The sequence below is a fragment of the Rhamphochromis longiceps genome, linkage group LG12 (genome assembly GCF_057381845.1).
Source record: "Rhamphochromis longiceps isolate RC_006_pf linkage group LG12, R_longiceps_female_GT1.1, whole genome shotgun sequence".
NCBI lineage: Eukaryota > Metazoa > Chordata > Actinopteri > Cichliformes > Cichlidae > Rhamphochromis > Rhamphochromis longiceps.
The window spans coordinates 40594495-40620557 of NC_140568.1; the positions used below are offsets into that span (position 1 = coordinate 40594495).

At 38.7% G+C, this 26063-nt stretch overlaps 1 protein-coding gene across 6 annotated transcripts in view; it reads left to right on the plus strand.

The window, feature by feature from the left end:
* Positions 1 to 26063, plus strand: part of prdm6 (PR domain containing 6) — a 126252-nt gene that overhangs the window by 16839 nt on the left and 83350 nt on the right. For all 6 annotated transcript variants that reach the window (XM_085426354.1, XM_085426358.1, XM_085426353.1 and 3 more), the window contains exon 5: positions 22187 to 22314. In XM_085426354.1, coding sequence (XP_085282480.1) covers positions 22187 to 22314 — 128 coding nt within the window. The remainder of the gene's footprint in view (positions 1 to 22186; positions 22315 to 26063) is intronic.

Sequence of the window (26063 nt, forward strand, 5' to 3'; positions counted from 1 at the left end):
GGGGCACAGAAGACATGATCAGCCAAGTCCGGCAGGGCCACCAGGTCTTTGCTTGGGGGGAAAAAAGAACATGAAAGTGATGAGGATTAAACTGACGACATGTTTTTATGAGTTTATCTGATGCAGACAATCACTGAGCAGATTTTACTTTCACATGTTAACTCCTGTTGAACCCAATATGAAGCTGCAGTTAAATCTGTTGTGCCCAACAGTATGACCTGCAAGAGCTAATCTGCCAAGTGACAGACAGCAGCAAACTTATTTATGACCACCACGTCTGCAGGTCATTTTCTAACCCATCTACTACACCTCCCCTTTTACATGCTATGCTTTTGGTAGAGCTTTGCAAAGCCTTGTCTGCTTGTTGTAGCTGTTTATCATCACCAGGGGGCAGTTTCATAAATATGTGAACTACTCTATTTCAACAATTGGATGCCATCACTTCCTGTTGAGTAGTTACTGGCTTTTTGGAAGACTATAAAGAAGTGTATCTTTGTACTCAGCGCGCCATCGAATGTCTTTGTGAATCAAGGCAGGAACATAATATCAATATTATATCTGTTGTCCCTGATGCCTGGGCTGGTCTGGTGTCTACAGTTATACACTTCTGTGATCAGGTAAAGATTGTGGAGACTTCAAGAGTTTGTTTTTGTCCCGATGTGCAGCATGAATAATGAACACAGCTGATTTTAAATAGTTAGTTTAAATGGTCCTGTTCTAGTTGCATATTAAGGCTAATTAAAACTGACAATCTGAGACAATTTGCCTGTTTAAAATGAAATCTACAACACAAAGTGTAGAAACTGAATATTCTGGCGCTAAGATGTAAGAATATCCTGGATGTAATTTTTGTTTTGCTGCTGCAGCTCATTATTTGGACCTGGCACAAACTGTCAGTGACCCTCCATGGGGTCTGAAACCAGCTTTTTAAACTCACTAACCCTGAAGAAATTGGTCTGGTCAGATAACCCAGCTCTAACCGGCAGATTACCGGCTGCCAGGCTACGACTGGCCATTAGGCCTATTGATGAAGGAGCTTTACACACAGATTCCATTAAAACTCACTGGTTGTTAAACTCACTTATTGACGCCTCCCAAAACAGGAAGAGATGCTTGTCCTATAGCCAATCAGGGAGCTGGTGTCATGTTGTCTATGGCATCCTAGAAGAGCCAGTTTTAATTAAGACACTTACCGTTACATCTGAGTGGAACAGCAGAGGGTTTTCTGGAGCGGCAGTATTTTACTGCTCGACAAATCGATCCCCTCCGAGGCAGAGCTCAGTGCTGGAGTCCAACTTTATGGTGGAATAATTCTTGAACTATCTGACCGGCAGCTTCATCACTCCCTACTCCAGCGCTGTGGCAGAGAAGTCAGGAGCAGAGCGCTAAAACTGAACTTTATCTTGATGTAAATGTAATTTTTGTAATAAAGTTTTATTTAGGGCTACATTGATGAGTTAATCAATTAAGTAAAATAAATACTGAGTAGGTTAAGCAGTTCCCACAGTCCAGTTTTCCTAATTTCTTACCTTAAGCTTTCTGAAAATGCTGATTCACTGATTTATGCTATTATAGATAAATAGATTTTAAAATATATTCACAGAGTTAATTAAAACTTCAGAAAGTCCTTTCTGCTTGTTGGATGGAAAAAGTGAAAAGGGAGGAAGAGTCAGATGGAGGTGAAAAGATGGTAAGATGGAAGGTGAAGGAAAAGGCCAGAAAAAGCAATGAATAAGTGCTCTAAGTCAGCGGTCCCCAACCTTTTTTGAGCTACGGACCAGTTTAGGTCCAACAATGTTTTCACGGACTGGCCTTTAAGGTGTTGCAGATAAATACAACAAAATAAAACCAGTACCGGTACCAAAAAAAAGTCACACGGGAAAAGACCCAGGGAAACCCAGTTAACGATAAAAACAATAAAAAATAATGATAAAAACCGATAAGAACCCTGAAAACCATAAATTTCACACCTAAGCCTCAACTCACATGGCCCGGTACCAAATGACTCCGGGGGTTGGGGACCGCTGCTATAACTGATGGAAAGCACAGAGAAATGAAGAAAGGCGAGAAGGAAGGAAGGAAGGCAGGAGGTGGGGGAAGGATAAATAAAGTGTACAAAGAAGATGGAAAAGGAAAGAAAGGGATAATGAAGGGTGTGAAGCTGATGGGAAAAGGAACAAAAGGACAGACTGAAAAGGACAGGGAAAGGAAGGAAGGAAGGAAGGAAAAAAGGGATAAGAAGGAAGGACAGGACTAATGCCATAACCCAGGGAGAAAGTCTTGGTTCACTCCAGCTTGTTTTTATTGTTTATTTATGTGTTTATTTACTCAACTGTATATACATAACACTATTTATTACATATTACTTATGTCTTGTATATTGTGCATTATATATATATATATATATATATATATATATATATATATATATATATATATATATATATATATTAGGGGTGCAACGATATTCGTATCGATATTGAACCGTTCGATACAGTGCTTTCAGTTCGGTACGCATATGTGTCGAACAATACAACATTTGTAATTTATTTTATCAACTTTCCTTCTGACGATGCTGTCTGTGTTGAGCGCTCAGTGAATCTGTGTTCCACTACTCCGCCTAGGCTGCACTGTCCAGCGCAGATCCACTGAGCGCTCAACACAGACAGCATAGTCAGAAGGAAGAGCGCAGGGCAAGCTAGCGGGACAGAAGTTAAGCTCTCCTTGCAACAGGCATTGAACCTCATTCAGATCTGGCGTTTGGAATTATTTTGGTTTTCATGTGACGTATGACCCTGAAGGTAAGCGAGTCATGGACTAAAGTAAAACAGTATGTTGGATGTGCCATGCAATGCTCAATTACATTGGTGTGAACTAGTGTGTTAGCGCAGTTAGCTCGTTAACGTGTTGGCCGTCTAGCCCCATGCACGGAGCGATCGGCGGTAGCTCGTTAACGGAGATTTGCCGTGTTGTGGCGTTAAGGTCATTTCAACGAGATTAACCTGAAAGCACTAGTGGGAACACAACGAATATGACTGCACATTTACGCCGACATCATCCTAGTGCAAAGACAAAAACAACAAGCATGCTACTAACTTTAGCCGAGTCATTTAGACAGCTGTTAGCACATGATTCTCCTTATGCTGCTGAGAATATAGCCCAGAAGAAGCGGATAGTATAGCTTTTATTTTGGAAAGAGCCATTTCTCTGTAATAAACTCTCTTTTCCAAAGATGAGTGATTCCTCAATCAGATACAGGGCTTGCAATATCGCTAGCCCGACGTCCCGGAGCTAGCGATTTTTTTCAGTCGGGCTACCAAAATCTATCTCTGCCCTGCCCGTCGGGCTATTGTAGGAAGGAAAAATATATGTCAATGCTTTTGCATTCTTTCAGAAATGTAGCTGGGTAATTATGTCATTGGCATTGGTGAGCCACTGTCAATATGTGACATATTGAAATCGCGTTTGAATTTGCGCTTGTTTTTTTGCTTTCACTTTGCAATCGTGCGAACTGTGTATAGAGAGCGACAGCACTGATCTGTGAGTGATGATAATTTGTGCACCAATTCCTCTGACATCGTCTTATTAATCGTTAGCTTACTATGCAAACATGACAAGTGAAATCTCCCGCAGCAAGCTTAAACATGTGAGAGGTTGATCGCGCAGAGAATCGCTGAGCTTATGTGAGTGCGTGTGTAAAAGCATTTCAGTTCTGCTGAGCCAAATAAGACAGGTCGGGGTGAAGAAGTGACAGCCAAAGAAAAGCTTACCACAAAACGGAGAAGTTATGACAAATCAGACTATAAGGCAAAAAGAAAGTTCAGCTTTATGGTTTCATGGACAAAAGAATTTCTGTGGCTGCAATATGACGAGCTAAATAACCAGGGCTGCACATAAGTGGTCCGCAGGTGCGCATTCGCTGTCAAAATAAAAAACACGCACAAGGGTTAGGGTTAAATTTAAAAACTGTACTTTTGAGTTAAAATATATAATTTATAATTTTAATAATTTTATATAATTTTAATAAATGACAAATTAAAAATGCATGAACATTTTTTTGTATCGAAAAAATATCGAACCGTGACACCAAAGTATCGAACCGAACCGAACCGTGAATTTTGTGTATCGTTGCACCCCTAATATATATATATATATATATATATATATATATATGTTTTTCCCTTTGTTAATACTGTCCATATGTACATAGTGCTGCAGAACTGTACCCCCCCCCCCCCCCCCCAAGCATGTTTACACTGAGTAGGAGGTGGTCTGTATCTCATTGTACAACTGTATAGTGACAGTAAAGGCATTCTATTCTATTGTATTATTTATTGAAACTGGTATTAAATTGCTTTATTGGCTTCTGAACATCCACCCAGTTATTGGAGACCCAGTAACTGGCTCCACCCTTTTTTTTTTTTAAGTGAAAAACTATAAAGCCAAAAGGTATGAATGAAGTTAAATGTAAACTCTTCCAACAAATTTGTCTATTTGTGGCTACAGCAGAACGTTAGATTGTTTGCAGATGATTTAGTAAGAAGTTCTAGTAAGAAGATCCTGTTACAATCCTGGATGTAGCAGTGGAAAATCTCATACACATCCAAATATTCCCAATTTGAGTTTCAGTTTCTTTTTGAGGGAAAGCGTGACAGGTTCTCATTCTCGACTCGAACCGGCGACCTCTCTATCTGAACCTCGAGTACGCTCTGATTGAAAAGAATGTGCAGTAAAAACACGGGCGCCGTCCTCTGACCTCGTCCTCTGGGGTTTTACAGGAGTTTTCTTTTTGGACAGATCAGAGACTAGATGAGCTGTCAGCGCCGAGTCGGTGAATATGGCCCAAACATCATAACTTCAGAGCCGCAGAGAAAGAAAAACTGGAGCTGCTCAGTTTGAGGCAAAATATTTTGTTAGTGTGGGATGTTGATGGGACACATGAGGATTCAGAAAATTCCAAATGCCTGTTGGCATCTTGGCTTTTTGCATCATGAGGTTGTTTTCTTTGTCTGTTCCTGGCTGTCAGTCTGTCCGTTTGTGTTTTCCTGTCCGTCCATCAGTGCAGAATTCCCATTGACTTTATGTTTTTAGTGGTTTGTGGTCACAGCATCCAGTAAAGGCTTTGTAATGTTTTCTTGACTGATGTCATTATTTCATGTTTATATATTCTGGGTTTTATTAAAGGGCCTGATCGCCTTTGACATCATCGCTTTGATTACATAATCAGAAATGGTTTATGGCAAATTCCATATGGTGGTTTTCGTGTTGCTTGGATTTCAGTGAGGCAAGTACGTTTTTATCATTGGAATTTATTAATAAAGCAGAAACGCTCACACTGATAATATGACGTCAGATAGATGGCAGGAACAAAGTCTTAAAGCCCTGAAATAATTTTCCACATAAACCATAAACTCAATATCGTTGGATTTTTGGGCACTCGACTACAAAAGCTTTTTTTTTTTTTTAAGCCATGATGTGACATTAATTCCTCAAACAATCACCCAATGATTAAAGCAAGTTATGTGTATTGATAATGACAGTAGCATTCCTTCAACTTAGAATTCAGTGAAAAAGTTTGATTTAATAAATGAACAACAAATTATTGTTATATAAATATAGACAAAACTTTAAAAAGGAAATGTACAAAACTGGTGTTTCTCCGATTGATGAGAGCTTCTGTCATGTCCATATACACTTTTTTTGGAGACTTTTCCTTATTTTTTGTTACTTAAACTGCTCCAGTGTTGGATGCTCACAATAACTATGGACAAAGTTTCAAACAATGAGGCCAGTGTATGCACAGCTTATCTCTGTTGCAACAATATGTTTATTGAGTTTTTAGAACACATAAAATACAGGTCAAATAAATCGTATACAGAAATATGACAGAATATTCATCAGGAAAAAAACGTAAAAAACAAAAAACACCCCCCCCCCCCCCCAAAAAAAAAACCCAAAACAAACAAACAAAAAAAGCAGATGAACTATACAAAGTATCATTCCACCATATCCCTCATATTTATATCACGTTATGTCTTTCCAAATTATGTGACTCCAGGTTCCCCTTTTCCACCAACACTTGTGAAATTTCCACTCCTTCCAAGTTTAATATAAAAGGTTTCCAGACAATTTCAAACAGCTCCTTCTTCCCTTTCAAAATATAGGTTATCTTTTCCATAGCCAGAGATGAGGACATGTCCCGTAACCAATGCCCGGTTTTGCTCTATCAATTTTTCTCTAATACAATGCAATTAGACGTTTAGCAAGCAAGAGGCACATATTTATAAGGGTCCTGATTTCTTTTTGAATTGTAGGAGTTGGTGGATAAAGTCCCTTGCACAACTTATCTCTGTGAGCCAAGAGATCAGGTTGCTGCTCTTACTACCCAGTTTTTCCAAGTTGTTTTTTTTTCTATTTTTGTCACTCTGTGATATCATATAGAGAGACGACACTTAAGGCTGTATTAGGTATATCCCATAGATGGCTGGGATATACCTAATAGGGTCATCTTGGGCACACAGTTCTAGAGGGTACCCAAGATGCCCAACAGGGTGTGAAATGTGAACAAAACTGGTCTTGAGCTCAAGTTGTGAGCAGACTACTAGAACAAACCTTCTGTTTGTGAAGACCAGCCAATAGGAAAGCTATAAGAAAGCTGAGTCAAAGGGAAGATAGCCTTAAAGGAGAAGAGGAGGAAGGAGCTAAAACAACTCATTTTGAACTGAAAAGCTGCATCAGGGCTCGTATAAGATCAACAGGGACTATTTTGAGCTGTGAATCATGCAACGCTACCCCAGTATATGCAGGAATATAAAAGCGTGGTGGTAGAATAGTACTACTTTGATGTGATGTTAGTACTAATCTTTGCATCCATGCTCCCAATGAAACATCTTGGAGTTGCTAGCATGACTGAGGACACCTGCTTTGTTTCTTCTGCCTTCTTCCGGATCCAGTCAAAATTCAGCAGAATCCACAGTCCTCCAACTGGGTTCAAGTTTAAACTCTAGCGCCACTGTCAGTGCGCCCCAGGGCGGCTGTGGCTACAATGTAGCTTGCCATCACCAGTGTGTGAATGTGTGGATGAATGGGTGAATAACTGAATGTAGTGTAAAATGCTTTGGGGTCCTTAGGGACTAAGTAAAGCGCTTTACAAATACAGGCCATTTACCATTTGTATTGGTCTGAGTTTGTAGACCGTTTTTTTGTGCCGAAGGCATGCTAACGGAGAAGCTAGAAAATTTAAGACATGTTTGTATTTATTTCCGTACATCTGTACAATACAGCCTCTATGTCATTTGGTATTGCATCACTTTTTTCTTGGATGTATCAAATGATGGAATTTATTTGGAAGGTGCATTTGCATCATGATCTGATACCATTTCCCATCCATTGCTATATAAACCCAAACCAAACTTTGTCCAGAGACCTTTCTCGAATTCTTCTCCTGCCCATCTTCATGCTCTTCTTTTGTCATTTCTGAGTTAAAAACTCTTTCAATACCCCGGGGAATCATTTGCCTTGCAGGTCAAACTGTGGCTGTTATAAACCACCACTCAGCCTGGTGCTGTTTGGTTAAACCCACTCGGTGAGTCGGGTTAACTCAGTTCATTTCTTGCTCTGCGTGACATTACCCTGTAGGCATGGTAACAGCAGGGGTTCAAGAACAAAGACTGGGGTTTTCCACCCAGACCTACATGTTAGAAAAACATTGTGTGTGTGCGTGTGTGTGTGTACATGTATATAGTCTCTTCATAATCCAGCAGCATGTTTGATCAGAGTGTTTTTCCAGCGTCAGAGCCGCTGGTTGTTTCCTCTCCTGTGCTGGTTTCTGTGGAGGCTTCACCTGCTGTGCTGAGCTATAGTACAAACATGTCCACTCTCTTCATACCACATGTTTCAGCCAATGTTTGAAGTTCATTGTAGTACCCACAGTCATTTATCGTTTCTTTCAGCTCACCTCAGGCAGTATTGTATGATTATATGGTTTAAATTATAACTATAATTTAGTACTTTGTGAAAACAAATCTGAAATTTAATGCAGACTCTCTCTTTTTTCAGTGTTACCAACACTCCTGCTATCCTTAAGATCCTTTTTATATATTACTCTGCAAACACTGACTTTCTTTATTCTCACCTTCCTAATGGTTAGAATTGATTGATGAGATAATTTGGGGGGTTTTCTAAATTATTATTATTTTTATGTGTATAGGTTATCTAATTTTATATTGTTGTGTTGTGCACATAAGCTGTACAAATGAACAGACCACTGTGACTCTATTCATGGGTTCGTGAACTCTGCGGTGGTTTGTTCTTATAATTAAACACACAGAAAGTCATATTATTTGTCAGATAATTGTGTTAAAAATACTCAAAGACACCAGCAGCACAAACCTGACCAAGAGGTCCAGTTCAGTGACTCCAATTAGTGGAGGGGAACCCCAGCAGACAGCTAGCAGCTATAGCTGCCTCTGCTATCACCCACCTGTCTGTCAAAGAAAGCACTGGTCAGTGTTTAAAAACCATCGAACAAAGCACCAGTGTGCAATGTGTCTGCTCTGTGTCAGATAAATTTTTGAGCTAACAAGTTATCCTGGAGTCCATGCTAGGTAAGCTAGCCATGTGTTCTTATCTAATCTCACCAGAAAGATTTAAAGCGAAAATAATCCCAAGATATACGATTCTGCATTCTTTTCTCCGGTGTGTGTGTGTGTGTGTGTGTGTGTGTGTGTGTGTGTGTGTGCGCGCGTGTGTGTGTGTGTGTGCACGCATGTCTGCCTTCTCCACAACTATCCCTATGATTTTATTGGTAATTGGTGGTTGCTCAAAATCACCAAACAGTTTTTTCACAACATTTTTTGTTCATATTCAGTTTTATGATTTGTGTCAAATGATTTGTGTCGGGAAAAACATTTTTTAGAAATGCCCTGAAGGAAGTGAGAGATTGTTGTTCAGTTTGGAGCTTAAAACAAGTAAAACAGTTTTAATTTACTGGAAAGTTTTTAAATCCTCGAAATAGCTCAGTTACGCTGGGATTTTCTTTCAGTGGTCAGTTTTAAGAAGTAGCATCAGAGGTCATGGCTACAGATGGGTCAGCTGGATGCTGAAGCAGCCTCATAATGTGCAATAGGCTGTCTTCTGGGTTGGGTCTTGAAGACAGCTGCTGAAGGGAGGATTGAACTCTATTGATCTAGCTCTTTGGAAAACAGCAGGGCTTTATAGGAAGAAGACGAGAGAAGAAATGATAGAAAAGACAGAGTGGAAATGACACAAAGTGTGAAAAAGTATAAAAACAGAAAAGAAAATGGTATGCAAATCTCAGAAATGTGATAAGGGAAATCACCACCAATTTCTCAATATTATTATCCAAAAAGACAATTTTAGCTTTCCCGACTTTTGCCTTTCCTGTGGTCGAGCTATCAGACTTTCAGGGGTGAGACGAAATCAGAGTGGCACAGTGACAGGAGCAAGCAGTTCATGCTCTGAAGGCCACAAGACCAAACATGTTAGCATGCTTGTTAGCCTGGCCAAATACATTGGTGTGTTTGAAATTTGGCAACTTTCAAAATTTTGTGTTTGTGGTAGCACTTATGAGCTGATTTTATAAATTACTTTTATCCAACAAAGCTGTAACAAGATTATGATTATACAAAGGTTTCACAAATTTAAATCTGTGCTTCAAACTTGGCTAGATCATTGAGATTTGATAGGTGACTTGCATATAAATGAAGGCCTGGAATAATGAGGCGTGGATGATATAAATAGTGCCTTTTTTTTAGTTTTAATAAATAGGGCTTTAAGCCTGAACTCGTCTGTTGTGGGTGCTATTCTATCCCACCTAGTTGAGCTGGTGACCCAGATGCCATAAGGCCCGGGTTCATATCCGCTCTGGGCCATTTACTGCATGTCTTCCCCTGCTCTCTCCCGGCGTTCCTGTTCTGTCATAATAATAGCTAAAAAAAAAGTGTCATGGTGTGCATGGAAAAACTGACTCATTCTAAAATTATTGTTTCTGTCTGATTAGAATGTTTCAGGCTAAGACATACAAACACAGACTTTTGACAAATTAAAAGAAAAACCTGAGCTCTTGACCGTGAAGGAATGGATTCAGTGAATGCAGCGATTATGCCCCACATTAGCATGGAATGTGGAACTGCTACTCTTGTTTACGTCTTTTCCACTGATGCAGACAATGCTCAATCTAAACCCTGTTTCACACATTGCAAACAAAATAAATGATCCTAAATTTGGACGCTCTGAAACCACGTCTAAGTGAGGGGCTACTGCAATAAATTTACCAATGATTGGCAGATGCAGCCCACATATTTTGCCCATTAATAATTCTCTCTTAAACCTGCAAATATGGAGGGTGGCTCTTAAAAGGCAAAGAGGCAGAAATGGCAACACGTTGGCGTAAAAGAGGCAAGAGCTTTTTTTTTAGAGGCAAAACTTTAAAATTTAAAAGTAAAAAAGCAGATTCCTTATTGAAGTTATTGCAGTCTTCTTGGTTGTCACATTTCTGCAAAAACCTTTACGCATCTATATCGAGCACTTTTCCAGTCTCACTGACCACTCGAAACACTTAAGACTGCGAGTCGCATAAGACTTTAAAACTACATTTAAAGAATCATTAGTCAACTCAAATTTAAAAAAAAATTGCTGAAAAAGTAAAGCATGATGAAGAGCTGCTGGAGATGAGCTATGGTTTGGCTAATTTGGGTCAACAGGACTGTTGTAAGGAGCTGAGTTGTGCCATGGACTGCAGCACAGACAAAGGTGTTCTGATGGGTGGTGGTCTCTGTCCTTTTGGGTGGTGGGCTGCTGCCCCCCTCTGCTTCTTACTGTTGTGTGAGAAAGCAGCACCTCTGCTTCCAGACAAGAACTTTCTGCTGTTGACGTTGAGGTGAATCAGCGTCGGTTATCCAAATATTATCCGTTTCTCTGAACGATTATTAGCCCTCAGATTTATGACTCTGCTCGCTGCTTGCTGAAAACACAGTTTCAGATGGTGAGGCTGCTCTGGCTGTGTGCAGAGGCCCAGACTGTTGCTCTTGGGCATGATGGCAGCGGTGGTGATGGCAGCAATGGCAGCACAGTTTATAAGGCTTAGTGCTGAAAAATGGACCCCTCAGCGACATGTAGTGTTTTTAAAGAAACTGAACGATTGAATAGCAGTGTGTCAGATTGGGTGAATAAGCAGGACTGTGGCTTTATTTAACCTTCCATTTATTTTTGGCAGGCTGAATAAATCATGTGGCTATGGAAGATTTAACAGAGTGACAATAACGAGGAGAATCAAATGTCTACAGATATGAACACTACCCTTATGGGACGTATTGTCTAAGGTTGAGGAAAAAGAGATCAAGGCAAAGAGATCCAAAACAATTGCAGAGTAACAATGAATAAATGACTAAAAAAGATACTAAAGGAATATGAATAGAGTCAAAATGACCACAAAGACAAAGATAATGACAATGTAGGGCTACTGAAGGCCTGCACAAACACAGCTGACCACAAAGAAACACAAAATGAGCGCAAAGAGAAGCAAAAATTTACCAGAGGTCTTAAATGACTACTGAGACACAGACATGGCCACAAAGGGGGACAAAGTGAACATGAAGAGAAAAATGACCACGAACACACAAAATGGCTATATAAAGATCAAAAATCACCATAAAAAACATAAGTGAACACAAAGATGAATAAAATTGCCACAAAGTGACAGAAAAATAGTCAAATAGAGAGGTTAAATGACCACAAAGACACAAAAATGACCACAAACAGACACAAAAATGACAAAAGAGATGCAAAATCACTGCAGACGTGGCCCCACAGTCCTGTAATCAAGTCAATTGTGCAAGCTGTGAATGCAGAGATCTTTTATAGTAAAATTAGAAAAAGGAGGAAGAGGTGAAGGAGGAGAGCAGTGTGAGTGAGGACAGAGGAGGAGGAGACATGGTAAGATAACAGGGAGGAGGAGGAGGCAGATGAAGAGAGCAGATAACAGTGGAATTAGCGGATAATCATTGATTAGCTGTAAAAGTGAAGTGTGCAAGCATTGATCCGCTCTCAGGAACAGTTTTACAGGATTTGGACTGAAAAAGAAGAACGAGAAGAAGAAAACGGTGCGTTTAGTACAAGAAGAAGAAGAAGAAGAGGGTGGAGAGGCTGACTTTTTCTGAGGCTGATGTTTGTCTTTTATAACAGCTGACAGATGTGGTCAGCTGATGAGAAAAGCATGTGGTTGGTCAGACTGAGTTCTGAATAAAAGAAGAGCGTTTGTGGTTTAATGTTACCATATCAAGACTACATACTTATTAGCATGTAAGCTTTATCATGTTTTAGTTCAATTATTACAAATGACGTTAAATTACACACTGTGTAGTTTTGATTTGTAAGCTTTTGGAAACTTACAGGTTAAGCTGGTTCATTATTCATATAACATCGCAGGAAGTCTGGTCATCTGGCTGTAGTATTTTCACTGGGAGAACTGCTTTGTCACTCATATATATATACACCTTTCTGCGATTTCCTTACCTGTGTGATAGATCTTGAATCAAAACAAAAAATTTTTAAACTTATTGCACAGTCATTAATTCTGCATGAAGGGTCTGAGGGCTGATTTGTTGTGTGATTTACAGTCTGGAAAACCCCTCAGAGGGAAATCTGTGATTTATTGTTTTCAGCTATAAATACCACGATTACATTTTGTGACTTGTGACTTGCAGTTACTTCAACTTTGCAGGTTTGCAAAAAAAACAAAAACAAAACCTACATAGTGTTTTGTGTGTGTGTATATTATGAAATAAAAAGTGGAATCAGCCATTGTGTGTCTCTGGGTCTTTTTCTTTTGAAGCCTCTGTTTTTACCACCACCATATTGGGGTTTTTTGGAGCTAGAAGTTAGCATAGCATATAAGGATTAGATGGTGGCATATTAAGTTGTTCAGTCAGCTACTGCTAGCATGCTTGGCTGGTTACGTACAGATAATTTCCTGTTAATTGATGCTAATTAACAAAAATACTAGGAATTTATTCACAGAAACCCCCCACAAACGACCTAGGTGGGCAATATGATACATTATGCCATATTATTTGTCAGATAATTGTATTTAAAATGAACCAACAGCACACAGTGGAGATGAGGCCTAGCTGATGGACCATAAAGACAAAAGTTGGGCTACCCTGATCATTGATCTTGATCTGGGTTTTAGCCTGGCATTCTTAGCGCCAGTGAAGGGAATTCTTAATGGTTCAGCTTACCAGAAACAATTTGAAAAATTCTATGCTTCCATTTTTGTGGGAACAGTTTGAGAAAGGCCCTTTTCTCTTCCAGGATGACTGTGCCCCAGTTCACAAAACAAGTTCCATAAAGGCATGTTGGATAGGTTTAGTGTGGAAAAACTGGACTGACCTGCATAGAGCCCTGAACTCTGACCCTAAAAATGTTCTTCTGGATGAACGGGCAAAAGTTTCCACAAACGCTGCTTGAAATCTTGTGCAAAGCCTTCTCAGAATAATGGAAGCTGTTAGAGCTGCCAAGGGAGGGATCTGTTTAGAATGGGATGTCATAAAAGCTGTGGATGCAACGCATAGGTCAATCACAGGAATCACACTTGTTACCTTAAGCCTTCATAAGTTTGAAATGGTTGGGTTATTAAAAAAAATTGCCCTTTAATAGGTGAGATGGACTCAGTTGTTATAAAGGAGGGAAATTAGTTGTAAAGACCATAATAATAACTGTAAGCACTTTTATTTCTGTATTAAATTTGCACATTTTAACATGAAAGTCAATGGAGATTAACTCACTTTTGGAGTTAGCCCCAAGTGCAGGACAAGATCAACTCACAGTAGAGAAACTGCACCTTTTTATTTTAACTTTTACATTTTTAAGGCTACTTTCAGGACATACAGTAAATATTGGTCATTGCTTTTTACTTTTGACAAAAAAAAATCAATTCAAAATGATTCAAACTCAATTATTCAATTATTCAACTGGATACATGGCATATATTAAAAGATCTTAAATATAGATAAAGTGCCCCCAAAGAGGGAAACTGTTATGTTGTAAGATGGTGTTAAGGAAATTGTTTAGGACCCTCATCTTTAAATTTTATTTCTTTTCATGCTGTGAGCAGCACTCTAACCCCGACCTTAACCCTAACTTTTTTTACACATCATTTAACACCATAAAATGGTAGTGTTCATTTCAAGTGTAACCACACGTTGCTTGCTTTGAGTAACAAAGAAATTTATGTTTCAAGTGTGTTTGTGTTTGTTTTGGGGTTTTTCCCCTTTTTTTGCAGTGTTTTGGGGCCTAAATAGAACATTTACATTTTCAAAGAAATCTAACATTGTTAAGATGCAAAAGTCTTCCCCCCAGCAATCATAACTCACTCCTGAAGTCAGTCTTCCACCCTTTTTTCCCCAAGACCTTTAAGAACACAAAGGTTATGGTATTAATTATCCAGTTCCAGGGGTTTTAATTAGTTACAAGTATGTTTTTGTTTTTGTTTTTTATACTTATTACATATACAGGGTCCGTTATAAAATAGTTTTTGTTGTTTTGCAGAGAGAATTCAGACTCTGAAGTCTGTTGACACTTGGTGTGTGTGTGTGTGTGTGTGTGTGCGTGCGTGCGTGCGTGTGTGTGTGTGCGTGTGCGCGTGTGTGTGTGTGTGTTGACATACTGAAGATGGAAAAACTGAACTGTCACACCAAATATCACCTAATATTAGCTTCATTTCATAACAAACAAAACTGTTCTCTGTTAAAAGCTTCAAACACACTCCCATATGCTTGTGTGTGTGTGTGTGTGTGTGATAGAGGAAGTGTCGTAACACCTTCAGAAATGATAACTCACAGCTGCATTAGTGACTTACTGACACACACAAAGTGATAAATGCATTTAACGCACGCACACACTTGTCTCACTCATATCGTCGTCTGACGGCGAAGTGGCCATTTACATGCCAGTGTAGGTTCAGAGCGACAGTTAAGTGTTTTTAACTGATAGCTGAAATGCATTCCTGTCTGTAAACACACACATGCACACACTCAGACACATCACAGAGTATCTCTGCTCTTGGCCCAGACAAGGAGAAGATTTACTCTCTGTAATTAGGTCAGAAGGTCAAAACACTGTTGGTAAATTGTAGTCTCTCCTCCTGTGTGTGTGTGTGTGTGTGTGTGTGTGTGTGTGTGAGAGAGAGAGAGAGAGAGAGAGAGAGAGAGAGAGAGAGAGAGAGAGAGAGAGAGTGAGTGTGTGTATGTGTGCATTCCAGGGTGTTGATTGAGGCTGTGCAGGTCCCTCATTAACAGCCATCAATCACAAATACGTCCAAATTCAAATTCTTGAGCTCGAAAGCAAAAATTAATTATTAAATATTTAATCTATGAAAGCTACATACATCCATGCTCCAGGGTAACAAGTAAGAGCATCTATTTAGTATAGCCTGGTGTGTGTGTGTGCGTGTGTGTGTGTGTGTGTGTGTGTGTGTGTGGACAGTGACAGAGCAGTAAGTGAAGACCTGACAGCAGAGATCAATGACTGAAAGAGAGAGCTGTAATCCACTCTCTTAAAAAGACACACAAGCTGTCACTGGTTTCTGCGTCTGCACGTGTGTGTCTGTGTGTGTGTTATTCTCCCCTCTTACCTCCAGTTTTCTGGTTCTTGTAAAGCCAAAGAGGCGGATGCAGATAGATTAGGCTCTCTCACCCTCCACTTCAGCTCTATTGAAAAGTTAAAACTAAATAATCAGTTTTGCTTGACTTTATGTAACTTGCCACACTTTCCACAATAATAAGGACAGAAAACATCCAATACTCAAAGTAAGGAGCAGATCTGAACAATCCTTCTCTAAACAAAATTGTGAAATAGTAGTAGAAATGTCTGAAAGTGGATTTTACACCTCTGCAGCACTCTGTGCAACATTAACTAAAGGTATTAACAAAACAACCACTTACTGATAAATGTCAAATGTGTTGTGTTGAAGAGATATCAGATGAAGCTGCATTAGAGCTGCGGTGTATGTTGTTACATTATTAATCTAAAACCTTAAAGGGAGGAAATGTCTTCATACTGCATACCTATATGTAAAATGTAATTTCTTGGTGGTGAAAGAGGGTAATTTAAATAAGTACCTTTAAGTGTATTGTCAGAGCATAGTGCTTTACCACATGAAAGTGTGTCATGCATGGCTTTCTCAATATTATCAGGATTTTTACCAGAATTGAAAGATAAAATCTTAAAATGTTATAATTGTGATGAAAAGCTGTCAAACTCCAGCATTTGCAGATTTATACATGGGAGTAAGATGGAAAGCTTTGCTGTGTCGGGAAAAACAAGGTAAGTGTGGATATGATGTGGTGTGAACTTTTTCTACTGTTTCATAAACTACATAGAATTATTCAATAGATTAAACAAAGATGAAATGGCGTGTTAGTCATTGCAGTTTCTTTGAATAAAGCTCCCAAGACACTGCGCTTTCTGCAGAAGCAGCACTTATAGTATGTATTATGTGTGGTCTGAGTGTGAGAAAATAAACCAGTGTGCTGCTGTAAGGGTCATCTGTCCCGAACAAACTGAGGGTCAAACAAGGAGAATTTATTTAGCTTCAACAGACTGAAGCTACGAAGAAAAAAAAAAAAGTCTCGTTTTGTGACGACTGTTGTGCTCAGATGGAAAAATGACAGCTGGAGCCGTGAAGCCAATCCGGCAGCCTGGCAATGTTTGCAACATTTTCTGTCTGTTCAGCTAAACAACATTTTCTCTTTGGCCGTTTATCTTATGGCTGGAATTTTGTAGCGATGGATTTGATAAACACAGGCGGCCAAAACGTCTTTGACAGAACAGCATCGAGCTAGAAACCAGCTGCTGGTCTGAGAGGCCCAAGTTCACTGGAGCTTCAGATGTCATATGTAAACTCAGCAAAAGCTGGCCCTGCCAATGAGAAAGTGACATAATATAATAGCAAGGGTAAAACTTTAAATCAGCACAGATTCGTGACAAGAAATGAATGCTAAAACCATTTCAGGAAATTCAAAATGCTTCAATGAGGCAAGGACACAAATTACAAAAAGAAAACAAAAATTAAAAGTCTACGAAAACAAAAAATAGAATTCAGCTAATCGGTCAGTTTTACCAAGAGTCAGACTAGAGTGCTGTTAATCCTACAGTGCACAACACCATTGGATCATAGCATGCAGAGGACTAATACCGAAACAAGTTTTAACATATTTTCTGAACTACTTTCCTGTATATTTTGCTTTGTGCATTTTTAAAGCTTTAGGAAAAACAAATGTGCTGGATACGTCATTGTTGTTTGTCATTATCTGAAACAAGATTAAAAACCCCACAAAAAACCAAAATATCATGAAAAAATACTTTTTTAATGACACTCATTCACTACTGTACACGGTGAATGTGAAGCCAGCAGGCTAAATTTTTAAAAACTACTCTGGAAAATCTAAATGTTAAAAAAATGAACAAGTAAACTTCTGAGTAGAACAGAACAGTGATATTTGAAAGTGACTGATGTTTAATGTGAAATATATAAGGCTTCTAATCTCCATGATGCTGCAAAATTATAAATAAAGCACCTCATCAGTCATCCCCAGGAGAATTGTTGGTGTAGACAATAATTATGAGCCCTCATTTATTTAAAACAAAACAAAACAAACTTTACTGAGTGGCTACCTCCTGGAATTAAAAAAAAAAAAAAATTAAAAGGGGAAAAAAAAGAAAAACAAATGTGCCAGAAACTGCAGTTCCTCTAATGTCCACTTGAGGCTGACTCCAAAGTGAGTTCATTCTTATAGATTCCCATATTAAAAATATCCAGATTTACAGCAGAAATAAACATTCTCACATTATAGTGCATGTACTAAAAACGATTTTTGGGATGCGACTTGGCAGTAAATAGCAGGTGTCTATGTCTCTGCATTGCACTCATATAGTTTATGAATGCAGCGTGCTAACCGAGCTCACCAAAGTTGGTAACTAACCATTTCTGTTTAATTATAGTAATCTCCTCCACCCCCTGAACCCACCCACCCCCTCCCACCGAAAAAATATGAGAATGAGGCTATAAAATGCCCCCAAACAAATGGGCAAAGCCATCATGCCTCTCACAGTCTTTATATACAGTCCGTAACTGCATTAATCATAGATTGTTTTGTTTTTTTCACCAGCTTCTCATGTGAAGGTTTACTGCATAAATTAAATAGTATTTATCATAGCAAACTCAACATCTTTGTGCATAGCACAAAAAAGCTAATTTGGAAGTTTTTGTGTCTTAATTATGTAAAACAGAGTAAACGTGGAAAGAGTTTCAGGCCACAAGATAAACAACCTAGAAAAAAATGTACACTTAATCATATAAAGTAGTTTATGTGAAATGGACAAAGATTCGGATAAAGGCAGGAGAGTGTGCAGGCAGTCCAACAGCGACAGACAGTAAAGTGCTTACATACAGAGAATAATAAATGAAGCTGTTTCCTCTGATTCTCACAGTCATTTACTGCATTGATTGTTTGTTGGCTGTATGGACAGCAGAGAGGCAGGCTATTGGCTCAGGTCATCACCTTATAAACACACTCAACGCCGCCTCAATACAGTCACACTGCATCTTTACCACGGATGGACGGAGGGATGGATTAATAATGAACACACACACAGACGGAGGCTAAGGGAGATCGACTGCTTTTAAGTGCTTATGATCACTATTAGCTGTGCACTCTTCAGATTTCTGTTGATTTATTTACTCATTTTTAATTGTCTCATCCCTGTTGCCTTTGCAGCAGATATCTAGATGTCATCTTCTCATATACCATTTACATCGGTCCAGTAATACTAGTGATCCTTTAAGTTACACATTCTCAAATCAATGTAAAATGATAACTTCAGACTCTCCATGCAACAAAAAGATCTGTTGTTGAAGGAACTGAAAGCTTGAATAGAGAATGAAATCATTGAGCCTGAGGGTGGCACTAGAGGTCACTGGGTCATTATAAATACAAGAAACATTAAATCTCTGGGGAATGTGATCAGCAAATTTCCCACCAGTTCAAACATTTCATTTTAATGTTTTCCGTTTAAAAGTAGGACTTGTGGTTTTCTTTAGGGGAACAGACTGAGAGATCTCATCTTTGAGCCAGGAGCAACAGGAAAAAAAGCAAGCTGCTTCTTCCTCTTAATGGACCCTTGTTTGGTTTACGTTTCAGCTCCATTTTTCTTATTTGATGTGCAGCCTTCCACTGTTGCTGTGAAAAAGTATTTTTAGGCCTCGATGTTAAAGCTGGCAGACAGAGCTGTAAGGCTTTTAAGCAGGTGCACATGTAAATCAGGTCTGTGTAATGTTTAACACCCAGCAGGCTGTAATCATCACAGCTCCAGCTGACTGTGGATAAGAGCCTAATGAGTAGTTGCAAAAGCTTGTTTAAAACATTTCAAATCAAATTAAGTTATTTGTCTGAGCTGCAAGTGCACAACTCGATATCGTTTTCAGTTGCAAGGGTTCATTCTTATGAAAAGAGGCTGATACATCATCAGACTATAAATCGTAAATTAGCAAAAAAAAAAAAAAAAAAAAAAAATTTCAGTTCACATTTGAATCTGCAACTCCCTACCAGTGTCACGAGAGATGCTATCTTAAACGCTGAGATAAATTTCAATGTTGGATGAAATTTTGGAAGTGACAGTTCTAATAGGACAAATGGTAAATGGCCTGTATTTATATAGCGCTTTACATATCCAGTCATCCACCCATTCACGCACACATTCACGGTAAGCTACATTGTAGCCACAGCCACCCTGGGGCGCACTGACAGAGGCGAGGCTGCCGAACACTGGTGCCACCGGGCCCTCTGACCACCACCAGTAGGCAATGGGTGAAGTGTCTTGCCCAAGGACACAACGACCGAGACTGTCCAAGCCGGGGCTCGAACCGGCAACCTTCCAATTACAAGGCGAACTCCCAACTCTTGAGCCACGATCGCCCCACAACTTATAATCTTCTAGATTTCATTAGAAATCTTATTCTCATCTATGTACAATTTATGTTTCTTTTTAAAGGGAACCCCGGCTATTAAGAGTTGTTTGCCTAAAATATGTACTGTGCTTTCAGTAACACATATGTGGTATTAAAATACGCCAAATGTTTTCCTTTTAAGCACATTTTATATAAAACCAATTTACCAGTAGGCCGCCATTTTTATTTACTTCTTAACTTACTTACTTACTAACTTTTTGTTACTTACTTCTCTGGGTAGTGACGTCATACGGTTGCACCGCATCCAGTTCACAGTTAACAGCACACTGGAAATGGCTTCTGTTCAACCTTTCTGTCATGGTCCTGGGTCAGTAACCCAGTGTTTTTGGTTGTTGTACTTTTACTTTTGATAGTTTTATGTATTATGACTGTTGTGTTTTGGTTTCCCAGGGTTTAGTTGTGTTCCCTCTGTTTGGTGTCATCCCTGCTGGTGTATCCCCTTTTGTGTAGTAAGGTCTCTGTGTTTAGTTCGCGTTTCTTAGTCTGTGTCTTTGCGTGTATGTGTTCCTGTTTTACTTTGAAGGTCCCTGTCTGATGTCAGTGCGTTCTGTTTACGTTCCCCTGCCTCGTCAGCTGTGATGTCTTCCAGGTGTGTTGCCCTCCTGTTTGCTGGTGTGTGCATATGTGTTACCTCGTCCTCGTGGCTGGTTCGTCTGCGTCTCTCCATCCGTCATTCTGTGTATTTCCCTGTGCCTCCCTGCATCTCTGTTTCTGGTTAGTTTCTGTTAGTTTTTCCCAGTTTAGGTTTTCTTAGTTTCATGTTCACCCCCGCCATCTCTGTTGTATCCACATTTGGTTAATAAACTCACTTGCACCAGAGCTGCCGCATCTTGGGTCCTAAATAATCCACACACAGCTTGCCCCGGCAACCCGTGACACTTTCCAGTTTGAACCAGAGCAAACCGAGAGAGAATGAAAATAGTCTACCAGTACCTAGTTTAGATGAAGATGGAAACAATCCGTTGCACGAGGACGAGAGAGTGAGGGCAACCAACTGGTGTCTATGCGGCTACTGCTTGCCAATGGCAACAGCGACTGAGAGCATTTGTTGTAAAGAACCAAAACTTTTTTAAGCGGTATGTCTTAATCCACATGTTCTTTGGGCAGTCCTTGTTAGCCTCCATGGCCGGTATCTGGTCTTTTAAGTGATAACGTGATGAATCCTGCCTCCGGGCCCAAAGTAGTCTGCATTTAATGAGGCTGTTGTGTTTTTAATATGTTTAATGCTTTGTATCTTGTTCGATTTAATCTCAACAAGCCCCTAATAACAGTCAGTGATCAATGTCGACTTCTCACGGTTTTTATTACCGTTAATCATTTTAAAGCTCAGTTTTTAAACCCTTAAGATGTAACTACAGCCCAGCCCACGCAGAAGTATATTAATGACTAACCTCATATTGTGGATGGATTAACTCGGTGGTTCTCCTGACTGACGTTTGGTCCGTTTACAGCATGCTGCCATGCGATTGCATTTGCCCCTAACCATTGGGAACCCTCACATGAACTTTTGGAAAAAAGTCCTCCGTTCATTAGCGTTCGTCCTCCAGCTTTACTGTTTATGTTAACCAAAACTACAAAACGCCTAAATATCCCTAAAGATCAAACCATGACACAAAGAGTGGTTATTTCTAGTTTGAGTCTTTAGTTTTAGTTATCTATAATAACCTTGTTTACTATTACCTCATTTTTAACAGGATACGATTGTAATGGCAAATATACAAATTCAGATTTATTTTGAATTGGATTTACACTGAGCTATAAGATTATAATATATAATAAAAATAATTAAATAATTAAAACTAATAATTATTATATTTAACATTTTTCTGCCCTAGTTAAGTAAGGTTGGTTTCACTGCCAATTTGGAAAATGAGCTAAATTATTTGACTGGTAAAAGTAGATTTCAATACGTATATCAATCTATACAATTAAAATTTACAGTCAAGGTGTTATTACAGTAGCTACAATTACAGTTACTAAAAAGTTAGTTGTGTCTAATTCGTATCTGACATTTTTTCTTTTATGGATGAAAAAGATACATGTACTACCTCTAACTCTGAAGGGTGTCTGTTTTCAGATATATCAATACTATCCTGAATTAATGTCTCTGTTTTCAACTCTGATCATTTGTGTTTCCAGATCTACGATTCAGAGGGAACGTTACAGCACTTCATCGATGGTAATGATCCCAGTAAATCCAGCTGGATGAGGTATATTCGCTGTGCGAGACACTGTGGGGAGCAGAACATGATGGTTGTACAGTACAGGTAGGTGCAGGTCTTACATGTTATTTGTATTCATTTTTCACAGTGTAGATTCAAAGCACACAATGAACAGTTACTTATACTGTTGCATGTTTATATTGAGTAACTTAAAACAAAGGCAAGTTTTTTAGACTGGTTCTGTATAAAATTTGATTTGGATTTCCTTTAAAAATGTAAATATAATTTTCCCAGAAATATTACAAAAAGACACCTAATCACGGACTATATTTTACTATGCATACACCAAAAGGTGTCACCAAGACGTGGTGCTTTTTTCAGAAAAAAACCCACCTTTAATTATTGGGTTGGACTGAGATTCTACTCTGTCTGTGACCTTTTGTTTTAAGACGAATCTCACTAACACCTGTTAGTGAGTTATAAGCACAAACCTTAGTTCAACTTATTCTATAATAAATGTCAAGGTAAGGTAAATATGTATAAACTTGTATAAATGATAAGTTATGCTTAGCTAAAATGATTGGACATTCTTTGCATTTATAGTGTTACTGTCACGATTTACCATAAACAAAAACAATATACATGCACAAACAAAAAGCTGAACAATGTCTAGTGTATTTTCTCTATTTTTTAAATCTGATTCAGCGCGGTGGCACAGTGATTAGCACTGTTGCCTCAAAGCAAGAAAGTTCTGAGGTCAGTTCCAACATCACGCCGGGGCCTTTCTGTGTGGAGCATGCATGTTCTCCCTGTGTTTGCGTGGGTTCTCTCCGGATACTCCGGCTTCCTCCCAAAGACACGCAGTCAGTGGGGTTAGGTCAATTGGAGACTCATAGGTATGAATGTGGGTGTGAGTGTGAATGGTTGTCTGTTTCTATGTGTTAGCTCAGCGGTCCCCAACCCCGAGGCCATGCACCGGTATCAGTCCATGAGTCGTTTGGTACCGGGCCGCGAGTGTTGAGGTCCAGGTGTGAAATTTATGGTTTACAGGTTTTTTTTGTTTTATCATTAATATTCATTGTTTTTATCGTTACCTCAGTTTCCCTGTGTCTTTTCCTGTGTGTTATGAATACATTTTATTTATTTATTTTTGGTACCGGTACTTGTTTTATTTTGTTGTATTTATCTGCGACACCTTAAAGGCCGGTCCATAAAAATATTGTTGAACATAAACCGGTCCGTGGTGCAAAAAAGGTTGGGGACCGCAGTGTTAGCCTGTCTGTAACCTGCCTTTCCCCCTAAGACAGCTGGGATAGGCTCCAGCCCTCACCCCATGACCCTGACAAGGATAATGGATGGTTGGAGTTCTTTGTTATATTTTCATAGATTGCTTCACCAGCTAAATTTCAAAATAGATCTAAATAATGTAATACTAATACTGATACGACTACTAACAACAGCAGTTTGGATTTCTTGAAACGCACTATGTATTAGCTCCCTTCCTTATCTCTTAGCTTTTTGCATATTTAGCACAATGTAAATTTATCTTTATAAACAAAAAAGAAAAAGAAAATAGTCAAAGGCCAAATTTCTCAATGAACAGGTCACGGGAGCATGTTTCAGGGAGTGGGCAGCACTAAAGGCTTTGCCCCAAAAGACCTGTCTTATGTATGGGATGGAGAATGGGTGACTTAGTTAAAATCTTAGAGTCTAAGATGCAGTGTAGGGGAGATCCAGTAAGTACTGGGGAGCAGGGGTGTGTCAGGATTTGTAGAAGAGGAGAAGGATTTTGTAGGAGATACAGAAGACCAGGAGACTTTGTAGTTACATTTTGTAGGTTGTTAGGACTTGCTGTGGGTAACAATTCTGACAGCTGTGTCCTGAACATAGAACATGTCCAGGGCTTTGCATTGCAGCAGTCCAGGCAGGAGTTAATGAAGACATGAATGAGAGTTTCAGCTGCAAAGTTCAGATTCAGAGCCACATATAGTATCATGATAGGGCATGTTTTAGTCTAATGTAGACTAAGATTGGGTGTGCTGGTTTTGATGATTGGTTTAGTTGATTCCTTGTCTTTGCCAGCAGTGCAGTATTTAAAATGATCTACACCAAAATGGACACAAGCGTATTGCCCTGAAATTAGGTTTCACATCACTACAGCCAAACCTTTGGTCCAGCGAAGACAATAAACCACAAATTTCTTCATGTGGTTTTTAACTTTATCTACTGGTAATGTCTGAGGTTTTCACTCCTTTTCATTTATTCATGTATTTTAGCATGTATATATTAATTTATTAAAGTCAACAGAAATTTCCTTAATAATATGTACAATGTAATTATTTATATCCTAGTGTTTTCTAGCTGCAGGAGTTGTTGGTTTCTTTTAGTTGTAGAAAACTAAGGTTAAACTTTTGCATATACTTTTTTATTTCTCCATTTTTGATACATCTCTATCCATCTTTCTTTTTCTTGTCCAGTAGAGTAGAGATCTAAGAGAATTAAGCTTTTGGGTTTTTTCTTCTCTTTCCCAATTTTTAGAGATGAAAATTGATTACGAAATGGCAAGCTTTATGCACTAGCATTACATTATAAAAAAAACCACAACCACAGTTGAATTAGTATGGTGCCATTTTTTATTCTGTTTACAGGGAATCTATCATTTACATTTTTTTTTTCACAATGACTGTCTTGCAGTTGTTTCTAATCAAACCCCATACCGTGCGATTCAAATGCAGGAGTGCAGATGAGACATCCCTTTGAACTTATTATGAAAAACCTGCTGATAATCGTAAATACTAGGTAAAAAAACCCCCAAACATTTTCACACTTTACACAGAGATGTAATGACATCGGTATATTGTAATATACCAATGAATTTCAGGTTACGGGTTTGTAATTTGAACTTCACCTAAGAATAAAAGTGCACTTGGTTTATTATTAAACTTCTGCTAAGTGTATATAATGAAAATGGAGAAAAAAAGAAATAGGATTTTACAAAGATCTCTTAGAACACCTTGCCTCTTTACATGTAACATGTTTAAAACAATAGAATGCTCATTTAGCTATACTGTCTGAAGTTCAGCACTTGCTTCTAAGGTATGCTTCAAATGTATTATGATGCAGTAGCAACTGGAAAATTGTTAAGACAGTTCTGCTATACACTGGCACACTATACATCAAGGATTCGAGCTAGAATAGCAAGAAATATGTACATTCTTTCCTTAGAAAATAATTTTTGTATTATTACAAGATGCAAATAATAAAGTTTCTGATGAATGACCATATGGTCTGGTGTGGTTTGGTATCTTTGATGCAGCTGGCCTTAGCTGCACTAAGCTAATAATTGTTTGGACACTGTCACTATCAGTCTCAGCAAAACTGATTTCAAATAATTTGGGCATCTTTGCAAGATTCCTCCTATGCCTGACATTATAAAATCTACAACTATTATAATGGAAGCGTATTACTTCTTATTTTGAAGCAATAACAGTATGACATTCCTGAAGGTGTCGGCAATTAATTTTCCCAAGGGGCCACATAAGAAACAGGTTATCTTTGTGGACAGCTGCCTCAGAAAGTATTAACTCATAAAATAACTCAGTTGTCTTTATCAACTGCCAAGGCTTATTGGAGGTAAGTCTTGTCACTTGGCAACCATCTTGTTATTACCTCCAGGATGTCATTTTTAAAATTCTTGTCCAAATTAATAGAGAGAAAGTTGTAACTTTAATGGTAGTTGAATACATAGAGAATTAACAATTTTAATCTTTCTCAAAATTAGAAAAAATGAAAATATTATATTGACAATTTATAGGGAAATATCAAACTAAAACACATTTGCTCCCATTTAAAAT